Source organism: Mya arenaria, chromosome 16 (genome assembly GCF_026914265.1).
Source record: "Mya arenaria isolate MELC-2E11 chromosome 16, ASM2691426v1".
NCBI classification, from domain to species: Eukaryota; Metazoa; Mollusca; class Bivalvia; order Myida; family Myidae; genus Mya; species Mya arenaria.
This window is the reverse complement of record NC_069137.1, coordinates 24,038,623-24,059,285: the sequence shown is the minus strand read 5'-3', so window position 1 is coordinate 24,059,285 and position 20,663 is coordinate 24,038,623. Positions and strand designations below refer to the sequence as shown.

The 20,663-nt window shown below is 34.7% G+C and overlaps 1 protein-coding gene across 2 annotated transcripts in view; it reads right to left on the bottom strand.

Moving 5' to 3' along the window:
- Positions 1 to 15,216: 15,216 nt before the first annotated feature.
- The window catches only part of LOC128222173 (uncharacterized), a 12,681-nt gene continuing 7,234 nt past the window's right edge, over positions 15,217 to 20,663 (bottom strand). For both annotated transcript variants that reach the window (XM_052931057.1, XM_052931056.1), the window contains exons 4-6: positions 20,333 to 20,486; positions 19,024 to 19,092; positions 15,217 to 18,050 (exon numbers count right to left, since the gene is read on the bottom strand). In XM_052931057.1, the coding sequence (XP_052787017.1) occupies positions 15,439 to 18,050; positions 19,024 to 19,092; positions 20,333 to 20,486 (2,835 nt within the window). In that variant the 3' untranslated portion in view covers positions 15,217 to 15,438. The remainder of the gene's footprint in view (positions 18,051 to 19,023; positions 19,093 to 20,332; positions 20,487 to 20,663) is intronic.

The following is a 20,663-nucleotide window of genomic DNA, read 5'->3' as shown; positions in this document are numbered from 1 at the left end:
CTTGTGAAACGTTAGATAATTCGAATGCTTGATATTATTTAATGCCATATAAAGATGTATGATGAATATATTAGATAAAGCGATGTTTTAGAGTTTTAAAATTCGCACACCTTTTTCACAACTTTATTTGTAATAAGCCGTATAAGCCAAAGGTGCTCGTCACATTGCCTGGATACAGTCATACATTTTTTTTGTATATTTTTTTATTTTTAATATATATCTATTTTTTATTATTTATTTTGGTCCCAATAGTGAATATATGTCATTTAAAACATTAATCCACAATTTTTCATGAAAGAAAATTAGTATAATATATAAATAAATATAAGGTAAACATGTGCAAAAAGCATCAATTCCAAACGGACCTAATCAATAGAGCATAATTCCTAAAATAATTGATATAACCTAAATATTGTTACTGTTCTGATAAGGTAAGATTCCCATCTACAAGAAAAATATGACTTTTATGCTAGTAAGATTGACCATAACGGCATAATTAAACAAAATGCACCGACCAGAAACTGAAATTCGCCATTACGAAAGAAACGGGAGGTTGAAAAACAACGGATTTTTCCCCCCTAAAACACGTTTAGAACAGACTGACATGCAAACTTTGCGCATGCATTACAAAGAGAAGCTTAAAATATTATTCCTACCGATAAAAACTCGTTGAGTAAGACGCATTTTTACCCAAATAGAACGTTTTTTGTTGCAGTATTTCTACTTTCACTTTGGATAACATTTGAATGTTTTTCCAGTTACGTCATTAAAACAAGGAAAGTCGATGGTAGCCGTCCAATGAAAACGCTTCGTGTATTTAAGTCATAGCCGAGTGCGCGGTCAAGGTCAAAATTGCATGAAGGAGATTCGAAGTGAAAGTACAAATACTGCAACAAAAAACGTTCGATTTGGATAAATACGCGTCTTACTCAACGTAATGATTTTTTTGCACATGTTAACCTCATATTTATTTATATATTATACTAATTTTCTTTTATGAAAAATTGTGGAATAATTTTTAAATGACATATATTCACTATTTTGACCCAAATAAATAATTAAAAAAATATAAAAAAAATTAAAAATAAAAAATATACAAAAAAATGTATTACTGTATCCACGCAATGTGACGAGCACCATTGGTATAAGCCACTGGAAGTATTCAAGATATAAAACTTATCTATACTTTGATACAACGTTTTGCTACAAGCAATGGTACGCTTTAAGGGTACTAGTCAACTGTAAAAACCTTCTGATGAGGCGCAATGCAATTGTGCCTTACAGATGATCTTAATATTGATGTTGTCATTTTGAAATAGAAAATATCCTGTTAAGTGAGTCGATGACGTGGCCAGTGCCCTTAACGCTATTACCTTCATTGTGTAATATAATTAAAGTCATTGTGATAGAAAATACCCGGAGGTTAGCCCCCATCTTTTGAGGGAAGTGGCGATGAATTATAATATTCTTTTAGACGGAAATTTTATAAAAAGTTCAGTGAGTGAGTGAGTGAGTGAGTGAGTGAGTGAGTGAGTGAGTGAGTGAGGGAGGGAGGGAGGGAGGGAGGGAGGGAGGGAGGGAGGGAGGGAGGGAGTGAGGGAGGGAGGGAGGGAGGGAGGGAGTGAGGGAGTTTTGGGTGGGATTATGTGTGGATGGATGGATGGATGGATGGATGGATGGATGGATGGATGAGTGAATGAATGAATGAATAAATGATTGAATGAATGAATGGATGAATGAATGAATGAATGATCGAATGAATGAATGAATGAATGAATGAATGAATGAATGAATGAATGAATGAATGAATGAATGAATGAATGAATGAATGAATGAATGAATGAATGAATGAATGAATGAATGAATGAATGAATGAATGAATGAATGAATGAGTGAGTGAATAATGAGTGAGTGAGTGAGTGAGTGAGTGAGTGAGTGAGTGAGTGAGTGAGTGAGTGAGTGAGTGAGTGAGTGAGTGAGTGAGTGAGTGAGTGAGTGAGTGAGTGAGTGAGTGAGTGAGTGAGTGAGTGAGTGAGTGAGTGAGTGAGTGAGTGAGTGAGTGAGTGAGTGAGTGAGTGAGTGAGTGAGTGAGTGAGTGAGTGAGTGAGTGAGTGAGTGAGTGAGTGAGTGAGTGAGTGAGTGAGTGAGTGAGTGAGTGAGTGAGTGAGTGAGTGAGTGAGTGAGTGAGTGAATGAATGAATGAATGAATGAATGAATGAATGAATGAATGAATGAATGAATGAATGAATGAATGAATGAATGAATGAATGAATGAATGAATGAATGAATGAATGAATGAATGAATGAATGAATGAATTAATGAACTAATGAATGAATGGATGGATGAATGAATGAATGAATGAATGAATGAATGAATGAATGAACGAACGAACGCACGAACGAGCGAGCGGATGGATGGATGGATGGCTTGATGGATGGATTTTTAAGCCGGTTCCGAGTCATTGAAACTATCTTCCGTGTGTTAAATTTAATATTTTGAACCAATCTGACATCTGCGTCTTCTTGCTTAAAAATGCTAGATATAAAGAAGAAGAAAGCCATGTATGAAGCAAAGGGCAGATCTTGGATTTGAAGTTACAAGGTTCGCACGTTTGACGTGCACCCCTCCTCCGGAACTGAAGTTTATAGGCTCCAATCATGATATGAGGTTGAGTACCTCCTTCAGAAACATTTGAGCTAAGTTAAGTCCTGTGTATTCTGGTGTATCAGTTACCATTTTGCCATAAAATCACTTTAATTGGGAAACGAGCCTGGTTTTATCATCCTGGAACCGGGAGATATTACATCATAATAATATCGGCTGTAAAAATTGTTTTAATATTCATACTTTCTATCCTTTTTTTAACAACGATTGTAAAGAAAGGTATATTAACTGATACTAAATCAATATTGTTGGCATAATACCATCTCCGTGGCCTTGTGGTTAAGGCGTCTGCCTACGGAGTGGGAGGTCGAAGGTTCGAGTCTCACAAGAGGCTTGTTCTGACATGGCCGGTTGCCGACCCAGCAGCTAGTTAAATCGAGGGGTACCGATTGCCTTCCTGCCAGGCGCCTGGCATTTGGGATAAGGAATCGGGGTAAAAATGTTCACGAATGTAGGTGTCTCATTAGCCCAACGGGCTGGCCCTTGACTAAGAGGGGTGACACTATAATAAACAAACACTTTACACTTTACTTAATACTAATGTTTTGGGTTTTTATTCAGTATATACACATGTTCATGTTAACATTTATTGATTGGATTATTGATGTTTACATTTGTTGTCAAACTATTGAACCACAAATTTCAATATAGCCCTATTCATGATAATCAAACACATTAAACGATTAACCATGTTACTGCGCTATTCTGACCAGAACAGTCCCGTGGCCATAGCCTAGTTGTAAATATTTTGTCGCATGAGGCTAGTTAATAACTGATTTATATCTTTCTTGCGTTCATGTGCGATTTCTGCAATTCAATGATGCGCGTTACAAAACTGTCAACATATTTTAAATTACCTTTAAGCTTTTACAAAGCCCTGGTTTCGTTGTGCAAAATAGTGTTAGTTTTGTATTTCTATTATAAACAGAATTACAAGCCTATTTTTGTTTTTCATTGGATGGACACGAAATAAATTATAATGTTACTTTATCATGCAGTGACGAAGACACCCGGGCAAATGGTAGTTTACATGTCTCGTTCAACAACCATCGCGTTTTGTAAGAAGATCAACAGGATGTTTACATCATCTTATGAAACTGGATAGTTTTCCTTGTCCAATTGTCCATAAACCAAATCGTTATAATTCTTCCCATGAACGACAAGTATGCAAAGAGACGACGTTTGTCCTTGACACAGATGAAGGTTGAAAGAAGCATTTAATCTCAAAAACCTAAAAATAACACTCAAAAGCAATATTGCAAAACCGTTTATAACAACCCATACGAGTTTCATAAGGTGAATGATATGTCTGTGTCCGCTAACATCTCACTCAAAATGAAAGGTAGATGGTAGCTCACTTCGCTGAAACTTAATCAATAAGTTTTATAAAGTCTTAAATACGTTATGTTTCATCATAAGATTATTTACTTACACTACGGATTATCGGATGCAATGAATTCGATTAAATCTATCAAGTTTTCAAGTTTTAATTTAAGTTTAAACCTTTGTTTTTTTCTTCTTTTTTGTCAACATCAAGACATACAAATCAAACAGACATGCTTAAACATAACACACAGAAAGGACAAATAATTCGAGCTACAAGGTATTACAACATTTGTTTCAGCTCCTCACTTGCGTCGTTGTGGCCTCAATGTGAATAAACGGCAATAAAAAGTCGTATGCATTTACAATACAGATCTTACTTACTCTGACCTAAACGTTGTCATTGAGGTTGATAATCAAAGAAACGCTTGGCAAATACATGTGTACATTTTGGACTTCAGCCAAAAGCATACTGATTTCATTGCGTGTTTCGTTTGTTTCTATTTCAAATAATGTAATTGATGAATTTAATGGATGAAAATTCTTTGAACAAATATAACAGGCGTTCATAACTGTATCTAAAACATGTAGACACATCGTGTCAAATATTGAGTGACTGAGTTTTTAAAAGGTACAAATGTGAAGGTACGTAAATGAAATAAACCACCGATGGTGGAGGTAGATTGTATTTAGTATCATATTTGAAATCTGATAAGCTTGAATAAGGAAGAATTTTACGTGCTTTTAACACTGAAGAAAAACTTAATATTTCAATTTACTATTAAGTCCGTAAATGATGAATACGGTTTTGAATAATTTGTTTATACCATGTTTCATACAAGTGACACTGTAATACCATCCGATACTTCCGTTTTGATCTTCTTATATTGTTCATGACTGAAAGACGGCTTTTGGTTTCTCCCGGCTTGTATGATTTTTCTATTACTAAAACGAAGTTTTTTTTTGTCACCACTTACTGAACCAAGGCTATTTTGTTCCACCATTCCGGCGTTTGAAAGAAGTTTACCCCAGTCAGTATAGTTTGATTTGCCTATAGCGTTCAGCGCAGTAATTTGCGCGGAGCTTCTATTCTGTTTGAATATTTTAATTGAATTATTATCTTATAAGGAAACATGTACACAAACACAAAGGTCAATATGATAAAATATAAAAAATACTCTGTCCTTAAAGCTGCACTCACACAGATATACCATTTTTTCTACTATATTTGCGTAAATATCTGCATACTAGTGATAAAAGATTGCTGACAAAATATCAGATCATAGATTTTTATAATTTAGTTCGAAAATGAATGTGTTATGTCTATGTTACTAATGGTTTAAGAGAAATGCATAAAACATAAATGTGTGAACATAAATATAAAAATCTGCGATCTAATCTTTTGTCAACAGTCTTATACAACAAGTTTCCATGGATTTTCGCAAACAATGGCTGGTTCCAAGACAAAAAAATAAAATAAAAAAGTTGTCAAAACGTTCAATCTGTGAGAGTGCGGCTTTAAATGACAGGAGGGTTAATATAAATATTTGTACTACCGCCAGCACATATTAAGATTATATTGGTAAAACAACTGGAGTTCCATTTGCTGATCAAACAACAGGTGTCGTATTCCATAAACACTAAGATATCAAATAAACAGGTTATATACACCAGATTTTCGAAAAAGTCTGACATCCGTTACATTACACAAATCATATTTATTTTTGAGTTAGCATAGAGGGGAATTTCTAAATAGATTCAGATTTACGACTTGATGTTTTATGCCCAATTCATATGTCATGTGCGCAATAGTTCCAGGCAACACAGACCTTGTTTTATTGGTATGTCTTCAAAATATAAACATGTAATAAATGGTTTCTAACGGACCATCATAATGCCTGCACATAACTATTAATGACGATATCTTGTTAAGACAAAATGTATGTGATTCTGTCGCCTATGGTATCTCATACATATCATTTTATCAACACTCATCGTAGTGTTGTTTGAAATATTTTAAACAGTAAAGCATTTCTGCAAACTGACATCGTTTATATTTGTTTTCTGTTTTTGCATTTGCATTGAACGAACACAAAATAAATTATCAATTTACTTCATCATGAAGTGAAAAGTACAACCGGACAAATTGAATATATAAGCGGTAATACGCATGGCTAGTTAAACAACCATCCTGTTTTGTAAACAGACCCACAGGATGTCTACATCATCTTAAGAATCAGATAGTTTCCCTTGTCTAGTTTTAAGAAAACCATATCGTTTTTCATTCTTTCTATAAACGACAACAGTGCAAAAAAGATGACGTTTGTCCTTGACAAAGATGAAGATCACGCTTTGTTATTATTTAAAATCTAAAATCAACAATTGTACAGCCAGATTAGAAAAGAAAAAGAAATGATTAGAAAAAGCGTTGATCACAACGTTTTACTACAGGCTTCCTAAGTAAAACCATTTTTATTTTTTCGATGCTCACTGCGATGAAACATAATGATTTCGTAAAATCAAGTTTCAGTTGGTAAGAAATGTGTCTAATTGCGAAATTAGGGCAAGTACAAAACATTTATGATACTAATAATTATATATTGTGACACTTTTCAGATCCTCCTAAAAGTAATAAAATATATGAAATGCATTGAAAAGGCTAAGATTGTTATCTGAAACATTTTACTCCGGAATGTTGGTAATTTGAAAGCAGGAAAATTTAAACAAACGAAACCCGATATATGTCTGCATCAGCAAGTTATTCTCATCTTTAAAACAGGATTGCCTGACAGTTTTTGCAACCGAATATTTTATGATAATTATGATATGCAAATGATGAATATGTTATTGTATTTTAACATTCCATTATGTCGTATAAACGAATAACAATAATAATCCCATGACAATGACTTAGCTAGATAACCGCATAACCTTACACTAACATTCCATGACAGTCGTGACAAAAATGTTTTATTTATTTTTTTACATAGCTTAAGTGATCATTAGTACTAAAGTTTCATTGGGTGTACAATATGGCTTTCATAGGACACAATAACGGTAACAATTGTTAGATGCGAACATAGACTTTTCATTTATGTCAATGCATTATTAAGTTCAACAACAACGAAAAATATATACAGATTAATCTCTATAAGGATATTTTGGCGCCTTTTAACTGGGGAGATCGTGTCCACCTATATATTAATTTAACAACCCGCTGATAAAGGCTAATATCTTTTAACTGTTACAGTACACAAATCATATGCTTTCTTGAGTAATGTTCAGTTTTACGACGCGATGTTAGAAGGCCAACGCATAGGTCATGTGCCAAGTAATTCGCGACCAACACAAACCTTGTTTTAATTGTATGATATCTAAACATATACATACAATAAATGGCGGACCTATGGAATGCTCATCCAACAATTTTGTTGACAATAACGTTTTGTAACAATGTAAGTGTGCCTCCTTCTTATAGGCTGACGAGCCGTGTCAAGTGTCAGCTTCCATGTTGCATACGTATCATTTGATCAACATTCAACGTTTTATCAACTGACTTACAACGCACGATTTTACAGTAATCGATTTCAATGAAATATCCTCTCGCGAAAACAGTAATCTTATGCCTAGTTTACACAAATACACAGCATTTACACTATTCATGAAAATTAGCTAGTGTTTATTTTGTGTTGGGGTCAAGTTTTGCATTATGTGGACAGATATGAACAATTGAATATTTTTTAATGGCTGAAATATCAGGGAAGCATTGCACAGCAGTGCTTAAAACAATACCTCACTTTAGTTTATGGCCAATGCCGTTTGAATTTATGATAATAATGTAATATAGTTTGACTAGTGTATACCTAACAACATGGTACATACTCGTTACATAGAAAACTGCTTTGCTTCATGATTATGTAAAATGCATTTTTTCTCCTTATTTTCATATTGTTTTAATGGCCTCACACTTGAATATTTATATATTGATATATTGTGTTATGTTTTATAACGTGTATGTTGGAAATTATGATTATTGACAAATTACTCTGTGCAAATCTTAAATAACATGTCTGTTTGCCCCTCAGTCTGTTTATTATATTTCAAATAATTGCTAATGCTAAGATTGCATTCGCGTTAAGATGTTTTAATAATGAAGTATGATCATCTGGGGTTGCGACATGGCGGTGTTAAATATCATCAACGTCATTCCATTATCAAAGGTATGCATGTGCTTTTCTAAAGTTTCAAATAAATATTCAGATGATGTGCTAGATGTATACCTCGATCTGTTTGTATGACGATAAAGTAATGTGATACACATATTTTCAAGTTATATTAAAAATAGCAAGTAGAGAAATCCTAAGCGTTTATTCATTAAAGGGACTGTCTCACAGATTTGCACCAATTTTTTTTTCTCTAACAAATCTTAGGACATTTATCATTATACGCTTTGATGTCATAATTGTAAAAAAAGCACCAAAATTCAAAAAAAAAAAAGTGTCGGAGACCGGGTTCGAACCCGCGTCACCAAAATTGTAGAACAGCGTCTTCCCTACTGAGATATCAAGGCTTAAACTAAACGGGTGACATATATAAGCTATAAACCTACCTCGGTAATATCACATGATACCACCGGCTAGCCAATCACGCATAAGGAATTAATTATACCCGGTAGACATACCCAGTAATCTTTTTTAATGGAAAAATACGAAATAACTGCTAAACTTAAATAAATTATTAACTATGTGGTACTTCAATTAGTAAGTTTCAACGCATTGTACACATAGATGCCAAGTTTATGCCATTATTCGACAATTTTATATATTTTTTCGCTATTTTATCATCTGTGAGACAGTCCCTTAAAGTATATTACTGACTTATTGCAAATATTAGGAACATCCTAAAACAAATCGTAACAAATACCAACATATAGATGCAAAGGCGCACTAGAAAAGCAAATAATAATCTAAGACAATTGACAGGGAGAAAACAAGTAAACAATACAAATATGAACCCTGTTTAGAGGCACAACGACATAGACTGGTACCCTACCCTAATAATATAAGCCAATTGACGGGGAGAAAACAAGAAAACAGCTCAAATTTTAACCCTGTTTAGAGGCAAAACGACATAGACTGGTACCCTACCCTAAACATGCAAGACAATAGACGGGGACAAAACAAGAAAACAGTTCAAATATGAACCCTGTTTAGAGGCACAACGACATAGACTGGTACCCTACCCTAATAATCTAAGACAATTGACAGGGAGAAAACACGAAAACAATTCAAATATGAACCCTGTTTAGAGGCACAACGACATAGACTGGTACCCAACCCTAATAATCTAAGACAATTGACAGGAAGAAAACACGAAACCAATTCAAATATGAACCCTGTTAAAAGGCACAACGACATAGACTGGTATCCTACGTTTGGAAACCATCAGGTTAGAAAACTAAACATTGCTAGTTCATTACATGTTATATTTTTAGTAAAATGAGGTTTGCTAATATGGTTTAATTTCCCTTGAAGTATTCAGGATGTTTTACGTCCAAGACAGACAGTGTTCTATAACTTGATAATGACTCCTGGAAAAAAGAGGGTACCAGTCTACAATGAGACAGAACGAGAGACAGAACACGTTTTAATACAGCAGACATCACACGCCTCAAAATAGCGTTATCAACAATGAACCAATCGTAGGTATGTATTCAGGTTAATTTGTAATATTAAGCGATGGTTTTGGATAATCATATATATCATGTGATGTTTCCGGTCCGGATGGAATAAAAGCCGACTCTAGGGCACGCGCAGTACAAGCATTCTAAAATGCAATGACTCTTTAGACGAGTTAGGAATGCACATATTATTTATGTAGAATCGATTTCAAATTACATGAAATCAAATTGTTGATTTGAAAAGCATAATGCCAATTTTTGAGCTAAGCGACTTCTAGAATGGAGTACTCGTGGGTGTAGTGGTTTGTACACGGTCGCGTTACGCGTTACACAATACGCGGTATGCAGAACCTCAAGATTGGCATCATTCGGTACTTAGACTTGCACTACATAATATCTGTTACGCAGGATTCGAGTAGAACATTCAGAGTATTCTATACGCAAAGGCATGGTTTAACCCAATGCCATTCCTTTTGTATATAAAGTGATCGTTCCTCTGAATTGAAACAAAAAAACATCCTTTCAAAGTATTTTCCTCTGTGATGAGAAAACCATAAAACACATTGTCCCCATTTACCGTAGAAAAGTATGTTCACATTATATCTTTTACGAATCCTTTTATATCTTGGTGGTAACCGTTTCTGACACATTTATACCAGAATTTTAAGAACATACTTGTATAGCCTTATCGTAAATGATGGAAAAATATTGAATGGCATAGTCAACCGACCCTACTTAAAACGTGTTCAATCGCGCGAATCAATCTATACTTCCGAGGTAACGGTTTCGAATTGATGTGAACTAGTACCAATTATTCTAACATTTTAGGTGGTTTCGAGCATTTGGTGCTATGTTAAGCAGCTCCATATCCCTGTCCGGGAGCAGGGGAATCAATAGATAAGGTAAGGTAAGTGACATTCACGCAGTTACTCGATCAAAGGAAGGTAGCTTAAAATAAAAAAAGAAAAGACACGCCCTTTGAATAGAGCAATGATGATCCATTTGTTTAATGTTGTACACAATATACAGACGCCTCATGGACTAGGTTTCCAGAGTTAGATGTACAAGGTTATCTGGCGAATACAAAACACAGTGTGAGCGTGCGTGTGTGCATGCGCACGTGTGTGCGTGTTTGTGTGTGTGCGTGTGCGTGTGGTATGCGTGTGCGTATGCGTGTTTACATATTGTGTTAGTCAATTATCCCACCAACGCAATACTAAGACTTATAATTGTTCAACTGTTTAGGAAAAAGTCATTAAGCGCAAAAGAACAGTTCAAAATCGATGTGAAATTGTATTTGAATCCTGATTTAGAATTTGTTTTTGAGGGCAACACTTGAATACATCATGCTGACATTTGCAACTGTCAAACATATCATTTGTTGGCAAAGCAAATCTCTACTTCTACAAAAAATATTGTCTGACGTCTAAGGCATTTTGTAATGTTTGATACTCGATTTCTGCTGCTGTTCCGTAGCCTGCAATGTAGTAACTAATTATTGCCTGCGACGAATATACTTGAACATAATATAGTTTTATATACACGATATGGTGATGCATGATTGTATATCAAACATCAGCCGAAAATGAAAGCTAGACACTATGAGCTTGATAGCGAAGTAAAAGTTGTGAAAACAGATAACAAACCATTAAATAAGCATATAAACGACTATTTCGAACTTCTTATGCATCGAATGACGATAGCTCAGAGGACATTTAATATGGTCTTTGAATATTCTTTCTGACCACTCATGTTATTACTATGACAAAGGTAAACTGTCGTGTAGCGCTGTAGTCGTCCACTTTATTAAAATGTGCAACAGCTGTTAATCTCACGAGAACGATACTTATGAATTCTGAGCTGGTTTGGTTGAATATTGAATATTAAAGACACATGTCACTGACATACAGAATTGTTATTGACATGAAAAGGCACCAACTTGAATAGTTCCAAACAAGTAGGGCGAATCTTCGTCTTCCAATGTCATATTATTTTGATCCAAAAATAGGTGATTGTTTTCCGTGGTCAACTGTGCTAGATTAAATGTCATACGTGCAACTTTGTATTGCAATAGCTGACTTTTTTGCGTGTTCAATTAATGCAAATGTGCTAAATCCGTTGTCAAACGGATTATTTCAAATTGTTGTATTTTGTAAATATGTCTTTGTCGATCGATCTCTCTGGTCAAATCAAACACCTATAAATAATTGATAAACTGCTCTAGTTTTCTTGCGATACTGAGTCGCGTCTAGGATACTTTGCATAACGAGTTTTCGGTATTGTGAAGGTGGGTTGATATTTTTGAATGCAGTTTTATGCTTGTATTATAAGTAACACTGTTTGTGTACAGCCTCTGAGCTCATACCATGTGATAGAAGGAGCAAACAAAGTGTTATGGAATGACAATGTTGATGCTACATACTAACAATAAAAAAAAAACGGGTGATCACATTTGATCCAGTTTACAATGTTTTGCATTAATTGTTTTGATAAAGAAATAAAAACGATAACGTTATATTAGTTGCATTTATTCTAGTATTTTTTTCACTTTCACATGTTTAGCCCCCCGCTCATAGGCAAAATACTAGACTTAACATAAAAAGTTTCAAATAAAACGTGCGCGTTGCCACTCTTATAAACACAATGTGTATAAAATCCATTTAAACCTTAAAAAGGAATATATCGCATTCTAATAGGCAGGGGTAAGATGTTTTATGCGTGCGTAATTGATAGCTCAGGTTTCAATCCAGGGTAGGTTAGTCGCCAGCTTTTCTTTTCTTCAATCAAGTATAGAATAGGTGGGTAACTGATATGTTTACAGTATAAGTGCATGCATAATAAAACCGCATGTTGTCTCTTTATTTCACCTTCCCTTTGACCCTTCAGCCTTGTATCAGCCACGTATTGATATTATATTACTAGTCCCATACCGTAAACCATTGGCGATATAAGCGCCAGTATAATCATTATTGTGAAACTATAGATAATTCAGCTGCTTGATATCATTCAATGGCATATTCAACTTTATGATGAATACATCAGATTTCAGCTTTAACAAGTCGATTTAGCCATATAAGATATTCAAATGTTCATAAAGATAAATTACTTTTATATACCTGACTACGGCTATATACACTTTTAAGATAATATTAAAATTCCACTGAAAAACTCTTTACTCTCTGACAAGATGCAAGGCAATTTGGGCATACAGGTGATCTTAACATTTGCCTTGTCATTTTGTTCTTTCGGTTAAAATTTAATGATTAAGGGGAGAATAATCATTTACAAAAGGTTAACAGAAACCCTGCATAAGTCGTCCTTCTTAGATGATGCAAAGAGGTATTGGTATTCAATTTGACAACCCATGGTTTAATGGCCCTTAGTTAAACAAACATTGTTTTCGAATGTATATATTGCAAAACAATATCTAGAATATTCGAATGCGGATAAATTGTATTCTTCATTGTCGAGTAATAATGTGTTCCTTACTCCTAACGTAGCGATGTTTATATAGTAAAATGGCCGGATACATGTTGTACATTATTTTTTGTTTCTTTAGGCTTAATGAAATTTAAGGGCGACAACCTAAAATGCTATAATGCTGTTTATATGGTTACGTTATGCGATGTTGATACACACGAAGTGTGTACTTAATTTAATAACATTATATACTATAATAAACTCTCAACCGATATATCAAGGTCATGCAGCTCCTTTGCTTATGGTTTGGCGGGGATTCTGCATTCTTTATTGAATTCGATGTACGGCTTCAAGTAGGGTTGCTGCTGGAATTTCAGAGCTCGGTAAACTTGTATTTTTGTCATGCCAGTTGGAGATGCGGTGACATAATATAAAGTAATCCGTGTCATTTAAAGATGCACTCTTAATCCCAAATAAGATGTACCACAATCAATACAATTGTTTTATTTAACCAAAAAGGATGAATTAATATCAAAATCAAAATATTTTATGAAGGATACCATGCTTTATTTGAAAGAAAGATGCAGAAAATATGGTATCTCTACCTCATGGGACGGAAGTAAATATGTAAATCTTTTAGCACCCACTAGTAATTTAATATTTGTGCGTTTTCAGCTTTTAAATACACGGTTACAATATTGTTATCAGTAATTATCATTTTTCATCAATGTTTTATTTAGTAAGTACTTAATGGTTTATCTATCAAAACGTATGAATGTTTAACATGTGTATGTAATGGTTTTAAATACGAGTGACACTTAAATGTTAATTCTAATTTATCCACTTTGGCTCGCTTTCGGTAGCGATCGTATTTATCTTCTGCACTCAGTAATTGTTTCAATGTACTTCGGAATAGGGAAATAAATCTCTATCCTCCACATTCATTTTTTCTAGGCAGAGCGGGTGGTCTGATGTATGCTTATGTAGTGATGTAGGGCCATTTGAGAGATACTTCTAAGATACAGCAAATATCACTGTCTTCTTTGATGACTTAATATCAGGGTGATTCATGTCATGGTCAATCAAAAATTGGAATGGGGAGGACATTGTTGATAGCCATGACGTACAAGTTGTTAAATTATTCGTATCATAGATATGATGTAGGTTTTGTGTTGTCAAATAAGGTTTGTAAACATGATTGAACCGATTCGACACTTAAGTCAAACCACCTCGCCCTCCTCGTTTAATGAACCATACCATATCAATAACTGTGAGAAATTAATGTTTTATCACCACGCACTCCATGATATGCCAGGTGCACCGTAAAAGTTGGGTCTGACCTGTTTTTGTACATAAACACACTTCTTAACACTTCAACTATGCTCAACAGTTGACTCACATCCGTTTTCACGTTATCAATTAGTCTGCTAATTCATTCATGTTCAACGTATCAAACACATTGCCAGAATGCTCATAAACATATTTGGATACTTTTTGCTTGATAAGGTAGGAGTTAAAACAATATATTGGGTATTATTATCTGACCTTGACTATTAACCTACATACGTGTGCCTTGCATGCACCACACCTACTAATTAAACAGCTGTGCCAATTATTTTCAAGAGAATATTCATGGGCAAGCCAAATTAACATAAATTGTGGCCAATAATAATCGAGTATCACATTGACTTGTGATTTAGAGACATAGGACTTGCACTAAACACGCCGTGTTTTCATGAACTATGTACCCAATGATTTAAAAAATATACCATGCATGGGCAATTGATAGCACGGACAAAGTGAACTTAATGTATTTTCATTATCTATCTTTGATTACCTTAACAATACAATTTTGAATGAGACCGCTTTGTAATCATAAGTGTTACACAACAACGTTTGGAATGAGACCGCTTTGTAATCATAAGTGTTACACAACAACGTTTAGAATGAGACAGCTTTGTAATCATATGTGTTACACAACAACGTTTGGAATGAGACAGCTTTGTAATCATTATTGAAACACAATTAAACAATGAAAAACATTTTATTTTATTGATTCTTTTATATCAAGATAATATTTTATAAAAATGTATGGTTTTGCATGTTGAATAAATCAATGGTACACATCTTTATACCAACTAAATACTAGCAGAAAACGTATAATGTTTTAAACTGCATACACCGTTTTATAATTGCTAATAAATAATATTTCAGACACAACCAAATAAACACAATTACTCAGTGCTAACTCATTATTCTATAAGTTCGTTCAATTTATAAAAGAAATGTCATTTTGTTTATATTTAACATCAACAGTTACCTATGCTTCTATTGTTGGTATAGTATATATTCACAATACAATACACTTCAGATTTCTAAACTTCGAGCGTTTCTCCATCTTTGCAACATTTGTACACTTCGGGCCTTTATTTTCCTCTGCGTTTGTCCAAGTCTTCGAGGGTTTCTCCGTCTCTGCATTAATAACAACATTTGAACACTTCGGGCCTTTATTTTTTTCTGCGTTTGTCAAAGACTTCGAGGGTTTCTCCGTCTCTGCATTAATCACAACATTTGTACACTTCGGGCCTTTATTTTCCTCTGCGTTTGGCCAAATATTTCTTTCAAAGACTAACGTTTTGCCAGTGAAATAAGAATTAAAATCATCTTTGAAATTCTTCGTCTGCATATATCGTATAATATCGTCGTACTCCATTTTTGGTTCAATAGTACACTCGCTTAGACTACATACCACTGTATGCTTGCTGCTTTCTTGCCATCTCACCAGCTCTAGCAACAACCGCGCTGTTATTGTCACCGTGATCATTCTTACTTCAGTGACAGCGTCTGGGATAGATAAAACGAAATCGCCGAAGTCTGTTCGCGTTATTTCCAAGTATCTTAAATGTGTCAGTTGTGGAAGTATCTTACAGATTGAGCTTGTGTTGTTACTGTTTTCTATACACAATTTTTCTAATATGTTCGATTCATTCGGAAATAACTGCAATATACTGTATTCAACAGTTTTTGAAACACATTGTAAAACCAATGAAACTAAACTACTAATATTAACCACGATATCGGTTGTCTCAGATCCACCTATTGTTAAATATTGCAGACGGTTGCACGCAGAAAGGTCATACTGTCCAGCAAGGCCATGTATACAAACATTGGTAAGAGTGTCCGTGGAGCTACAGAACACCTCCTGGAGTTTTGCATGGCTTGTACCGGAACTCCTTGTAGAAATATTGCTTACTCTGTACTTGTTAATTGATAACAGGTCATTTAATATTTCGGTGTCGGTAGTATAACTATAATCATAGATGCACAGAGATAGCTGAATATTCGACACTTGATTGGCTTGGGCCTCCTTATAACCCGAAACAATCTGACGCAGAGTGTGCCGGACTTTAAGATCCGTATGGAACGTTCGATCGAAGACTGTCCTCTTCGATATCATGGCAGACATTTCATTTGCTAACTCAATATTCAGACCGCACATGAAAATAAAAACCTGTGAAACATCCGACATATCACCGTTTTTCTCGTTAAATGGTGCTAATAATGTATGGATCTCTTTGGGATGGTATGACACGTATATTGCAGCAAGAAATTCCTGAACGGTTTTGTGGATAAAAGAGTAATTTGAGGACTTTCTAATCAAAGAGGCTGCTTTTGTTTCTTGCAAAATTCCCGATTCCAAAAGACACAAACGAGTGTTGTGAGCCAAACAGTCAACCTTATCAAATACCAATGACAATTTTTTTTTGTCCAAAAATAGTGTCGTAAAAGCAAGTTTTGCCATTTCCATAACAATGCTATAGAATTCTTTTACATATTTTGTATGCTCGAAACACTTTGGGAAAATTATATCTTTTTCCGAAACCGTACCCGGAGAAAGAGCGCGTCTCCCTAACATCATTTCAATGGTATATGCGTATATGTCACACAGGGAAGATATCTTATGCATTCCCTCAAACCACAAACATACCAGCAACATTGACATTAAAGGTACCAATAACAGACGTGTGAGTCTCATTCTCTCAACAAATATGCCGAAGTCTTGCAATGTTTTCTTTTCTGTAACCGTTTCATTAAGAGTGTTCAATATTTTCTGGTTTAGCAACTTTATATCTGCTGCCCCCTCTATCTCTAGATATTTGTCTATTTTCGTATGTTTTATGCGTTGTTGTGATATTCTCGAGGGGCGTGATGTTATCAACATAACTGCATCTATTGTTGGCATTAAATATGGAATAACTTTGTCTTCTTCTGTACAGTTGCAGTTCATGCTATCTGGATGGGCCCACTCGTCCAGGCCATCTGCTATGATCATACACTTGTGATTGGACAGAACATGCTGCATAGTGGAATAAGCATCATTCCTCACGTCTTTTTGGTAAATTCGACTGATCAACTGATTTTGTATCATTTCCGTCAAGTCGCAGAGCTCGCAGCTTTCTCGCAGCTTAAGGTGAAATAAAAACTCGATTTCCTTGTAGAAAGTATCATCCTGAAATTGGGCATCCTGCTCTTTTTCGGGATGGTAAGTATGTGCATTGCGGTTGTTTAATTGTATACGATGTTCCCATTCCGACCTAAGACGCTGAAAAGGCGTTTGATGTGAAGCATTTATGTCCGTGTCATTGGACGTTTTCGTTGATGAAAACTGATTTGCCCATTTTAAGGCACACATTGCGGCGCAGGATGACTTTCCCATTCCGGCTTCGCCTATAATGAACACGTGATGGGTTAATTCACCTCCTTTACAGAACATTTGTCTGTAAGATGTCACAGGAGTTCCGTTTTCTTCCTTAACATCACCAACTTTTCTGGGATTCTTCTCGACGATCTTCGGAGGAACGTAAAACTTGTCTAGCTTCTCGTCCTTGTCTGATAGCAAGGGCGATATAGGCGTGTTGTTGAGTTGTTTCTGGTAGTACTTGACAAGCCGCTGACGTAGTTCTGTGATAAAAACGCAATTGCTTTGATATTACATAATACGTGACCTGTGTGTATTCAACATTATATCAATATGACAAAATAGTTAAAAAAAAATGAAACCCATTACGCTAGTTTTAGTAAACATCGGTATATAGCATGTTATTTGAAAGTGCCACATGTATGTCAAAGTTACAGCGAGGGCACGACCACCTATGCTCGATGTGAATATATTTATATTTCCATTATGATTTATCTCTAAGTGTGACCGTGACCTTCGATGTAGGGATGTGGGTCTGACATGCGACAGGTCATCCTGATATTCTTTACATCTGTGCCCCTTAATTTCAAAATCCCCCTTTTAATGACAAATATACAGCTAGGACTAGACCGCATATTCTCTATGTGCATACAAATTATGCGGAATTACATTGATAAAATATATAAATGGAACAGAAGTTCTTTTGCTCAAATTATTTTGTGATTCCTCGCTGTGCTGAAAGTTAACATTGGCTCATAAACCGTCTAGGACATTTAACTGAGACTCCGTAAACATATTTCTCGTAACTATTTCCGTATTAAATTCCATGTATGTTATACCCGATCGCCTAACAAAAGTGCAGCGCTATGGTCGTATTCGCTCCGCGGCTCTACTGTTTCATTCACATTTTCACAAGACTTACATGTTAGATAGCTATTGCCAAGTACACTTCGAAATATCGCTTTTTTAGAAATGCGCGTGTTGTTGAAAAAATGCGGGAATCGGAATGCAGTATTAAGGGATTATTTAACTGATTTAACGTTTTAATTTCGGCTCAACAATTTCGACATCCTTCACCAGGTGAATTGTGGTTTTACAATTGTCTCAAAATACTTGTAAGTGTTGTAAAAATACATGTCGGTGTAAGGCCAATTCAAATATGATTGTAATCATAGTTTCTGATCGAATTAATTATAACTATTATTGGATAAAAACTATGGGTGGATATGAACTGACCTTCCACTTTTTGCTCCCTTTCACCGTTATCTCTGTCATCTGAACAGTGCTTCAGCTCATGTTTGACTTCTGTAAGGCAATACTGATGAAATTAGGCAATGAATTTAGAAACAATTATTACGTTGATTTGTACGTTATATTCAATTTCATAAGCGTAAAAGAATATGTTGTGGCATAATAGTGTTATGCTCTCAATAATAAGTATCCGACCGAACATATGCAATAATAGTATTACAGCTGTAGTTTATTTGCCTTTGATTTACTTATCCAAGGTTTTATCTTTAAACTTGATTGTACAATTCACATACGAATAAATGATTTGAAGCACAGAACTCGATTGTAACTCGATATAGTGTGTATATTCAATTGGAAAAAAGATTCAACGAAGTATTTTATATATAGTTGCGTCGAATTTTGAGGAACATAAAATATTAAAAAAGGAAAAAGAAATATGGGATTTTGCATTGACACTAAAATGTTGAAAGTGTGAATTCTTTTTAATAAGCTCACACTACGGGTTAATGGGAGGAAATATTAACATGGTTTCTAATTCAAACACGGAAATATAACATGTCCGAAAATGTATACGATTATCCAGTAGAGATACGTTGTTATGTTAGTTAATCAAAGTATATTGCTGCGTGAGTGCAACCTGAACATCCCCTAACACTTATCTGAAAAATAATCGTCCTTACCATTGCGTATTTCTATCAATCTAGCAAATGTTATTTCAATTTTCATTAAATTCATAAGATTAGTTATGGTATCACAAAAACGGATTGATACCGTCAAACAGGGAACAAACAAAGTGATGTGATGTGATAGTTGATTTGATTAATTTTAATATTAACAAACCTAAATGTCGAGAAACTACGTATACCATAGTTTAGCATTGGAACACTATATATGTAATAACTGAATAAAACGGAAATATGAACAACTAAGCTGTTCATTGCAAGGTTTGTCAATCGTACCAACTTGTTTTACAATAAGTTTTCTAAATAACCACTCAGAAATGTTTTCCGAATTTTAGTATATTAATTACTGATTACAAAAAAAACCCAACGCCCTTTCATAAAATATTACAGGACGAGTTTTTACCTCGGATACACGGTGAAAAAAATGGTCCAAAGACACAAAACAGTCGATTTGGCGTAATTTGGTCCTAACAATCTGACATACTACGAAACACACAGTTCAATACGTACAGACTTAAACTTTTACTTCCAGGCAGCTGGAGACGAATTCAACCCAAACTCTAAATATCTAAGTAAATCATAAGTGTCAAAGTAACCCGAAAAAGCATTACCTTCAACTATAAATTCTTTAAGTTCCTCACTGAGCTTATTATACATCAAATCCTCGAGCTCTTTAGGAAATTTGTCGACGTCGAAGTCTGTGTGCAGTCTATTCTGTAAGGCGTCAGTCAAAATAGCCGGTGTCCGTTCAGTCCTGGCTTTGATCTGAAATATTGCAATTATTATGAAATGCAAACATAATATATACTAATACAATATAATCCATTGCTTTAATTTAAGATTTCAAACTGAATTTCTCTTGAAGGCATTGCTTATAAAATATTAATTCAGAGAAAGCGGATGCTTCAAATGAGCATATGCTTTAAAACATATGTTATGCAA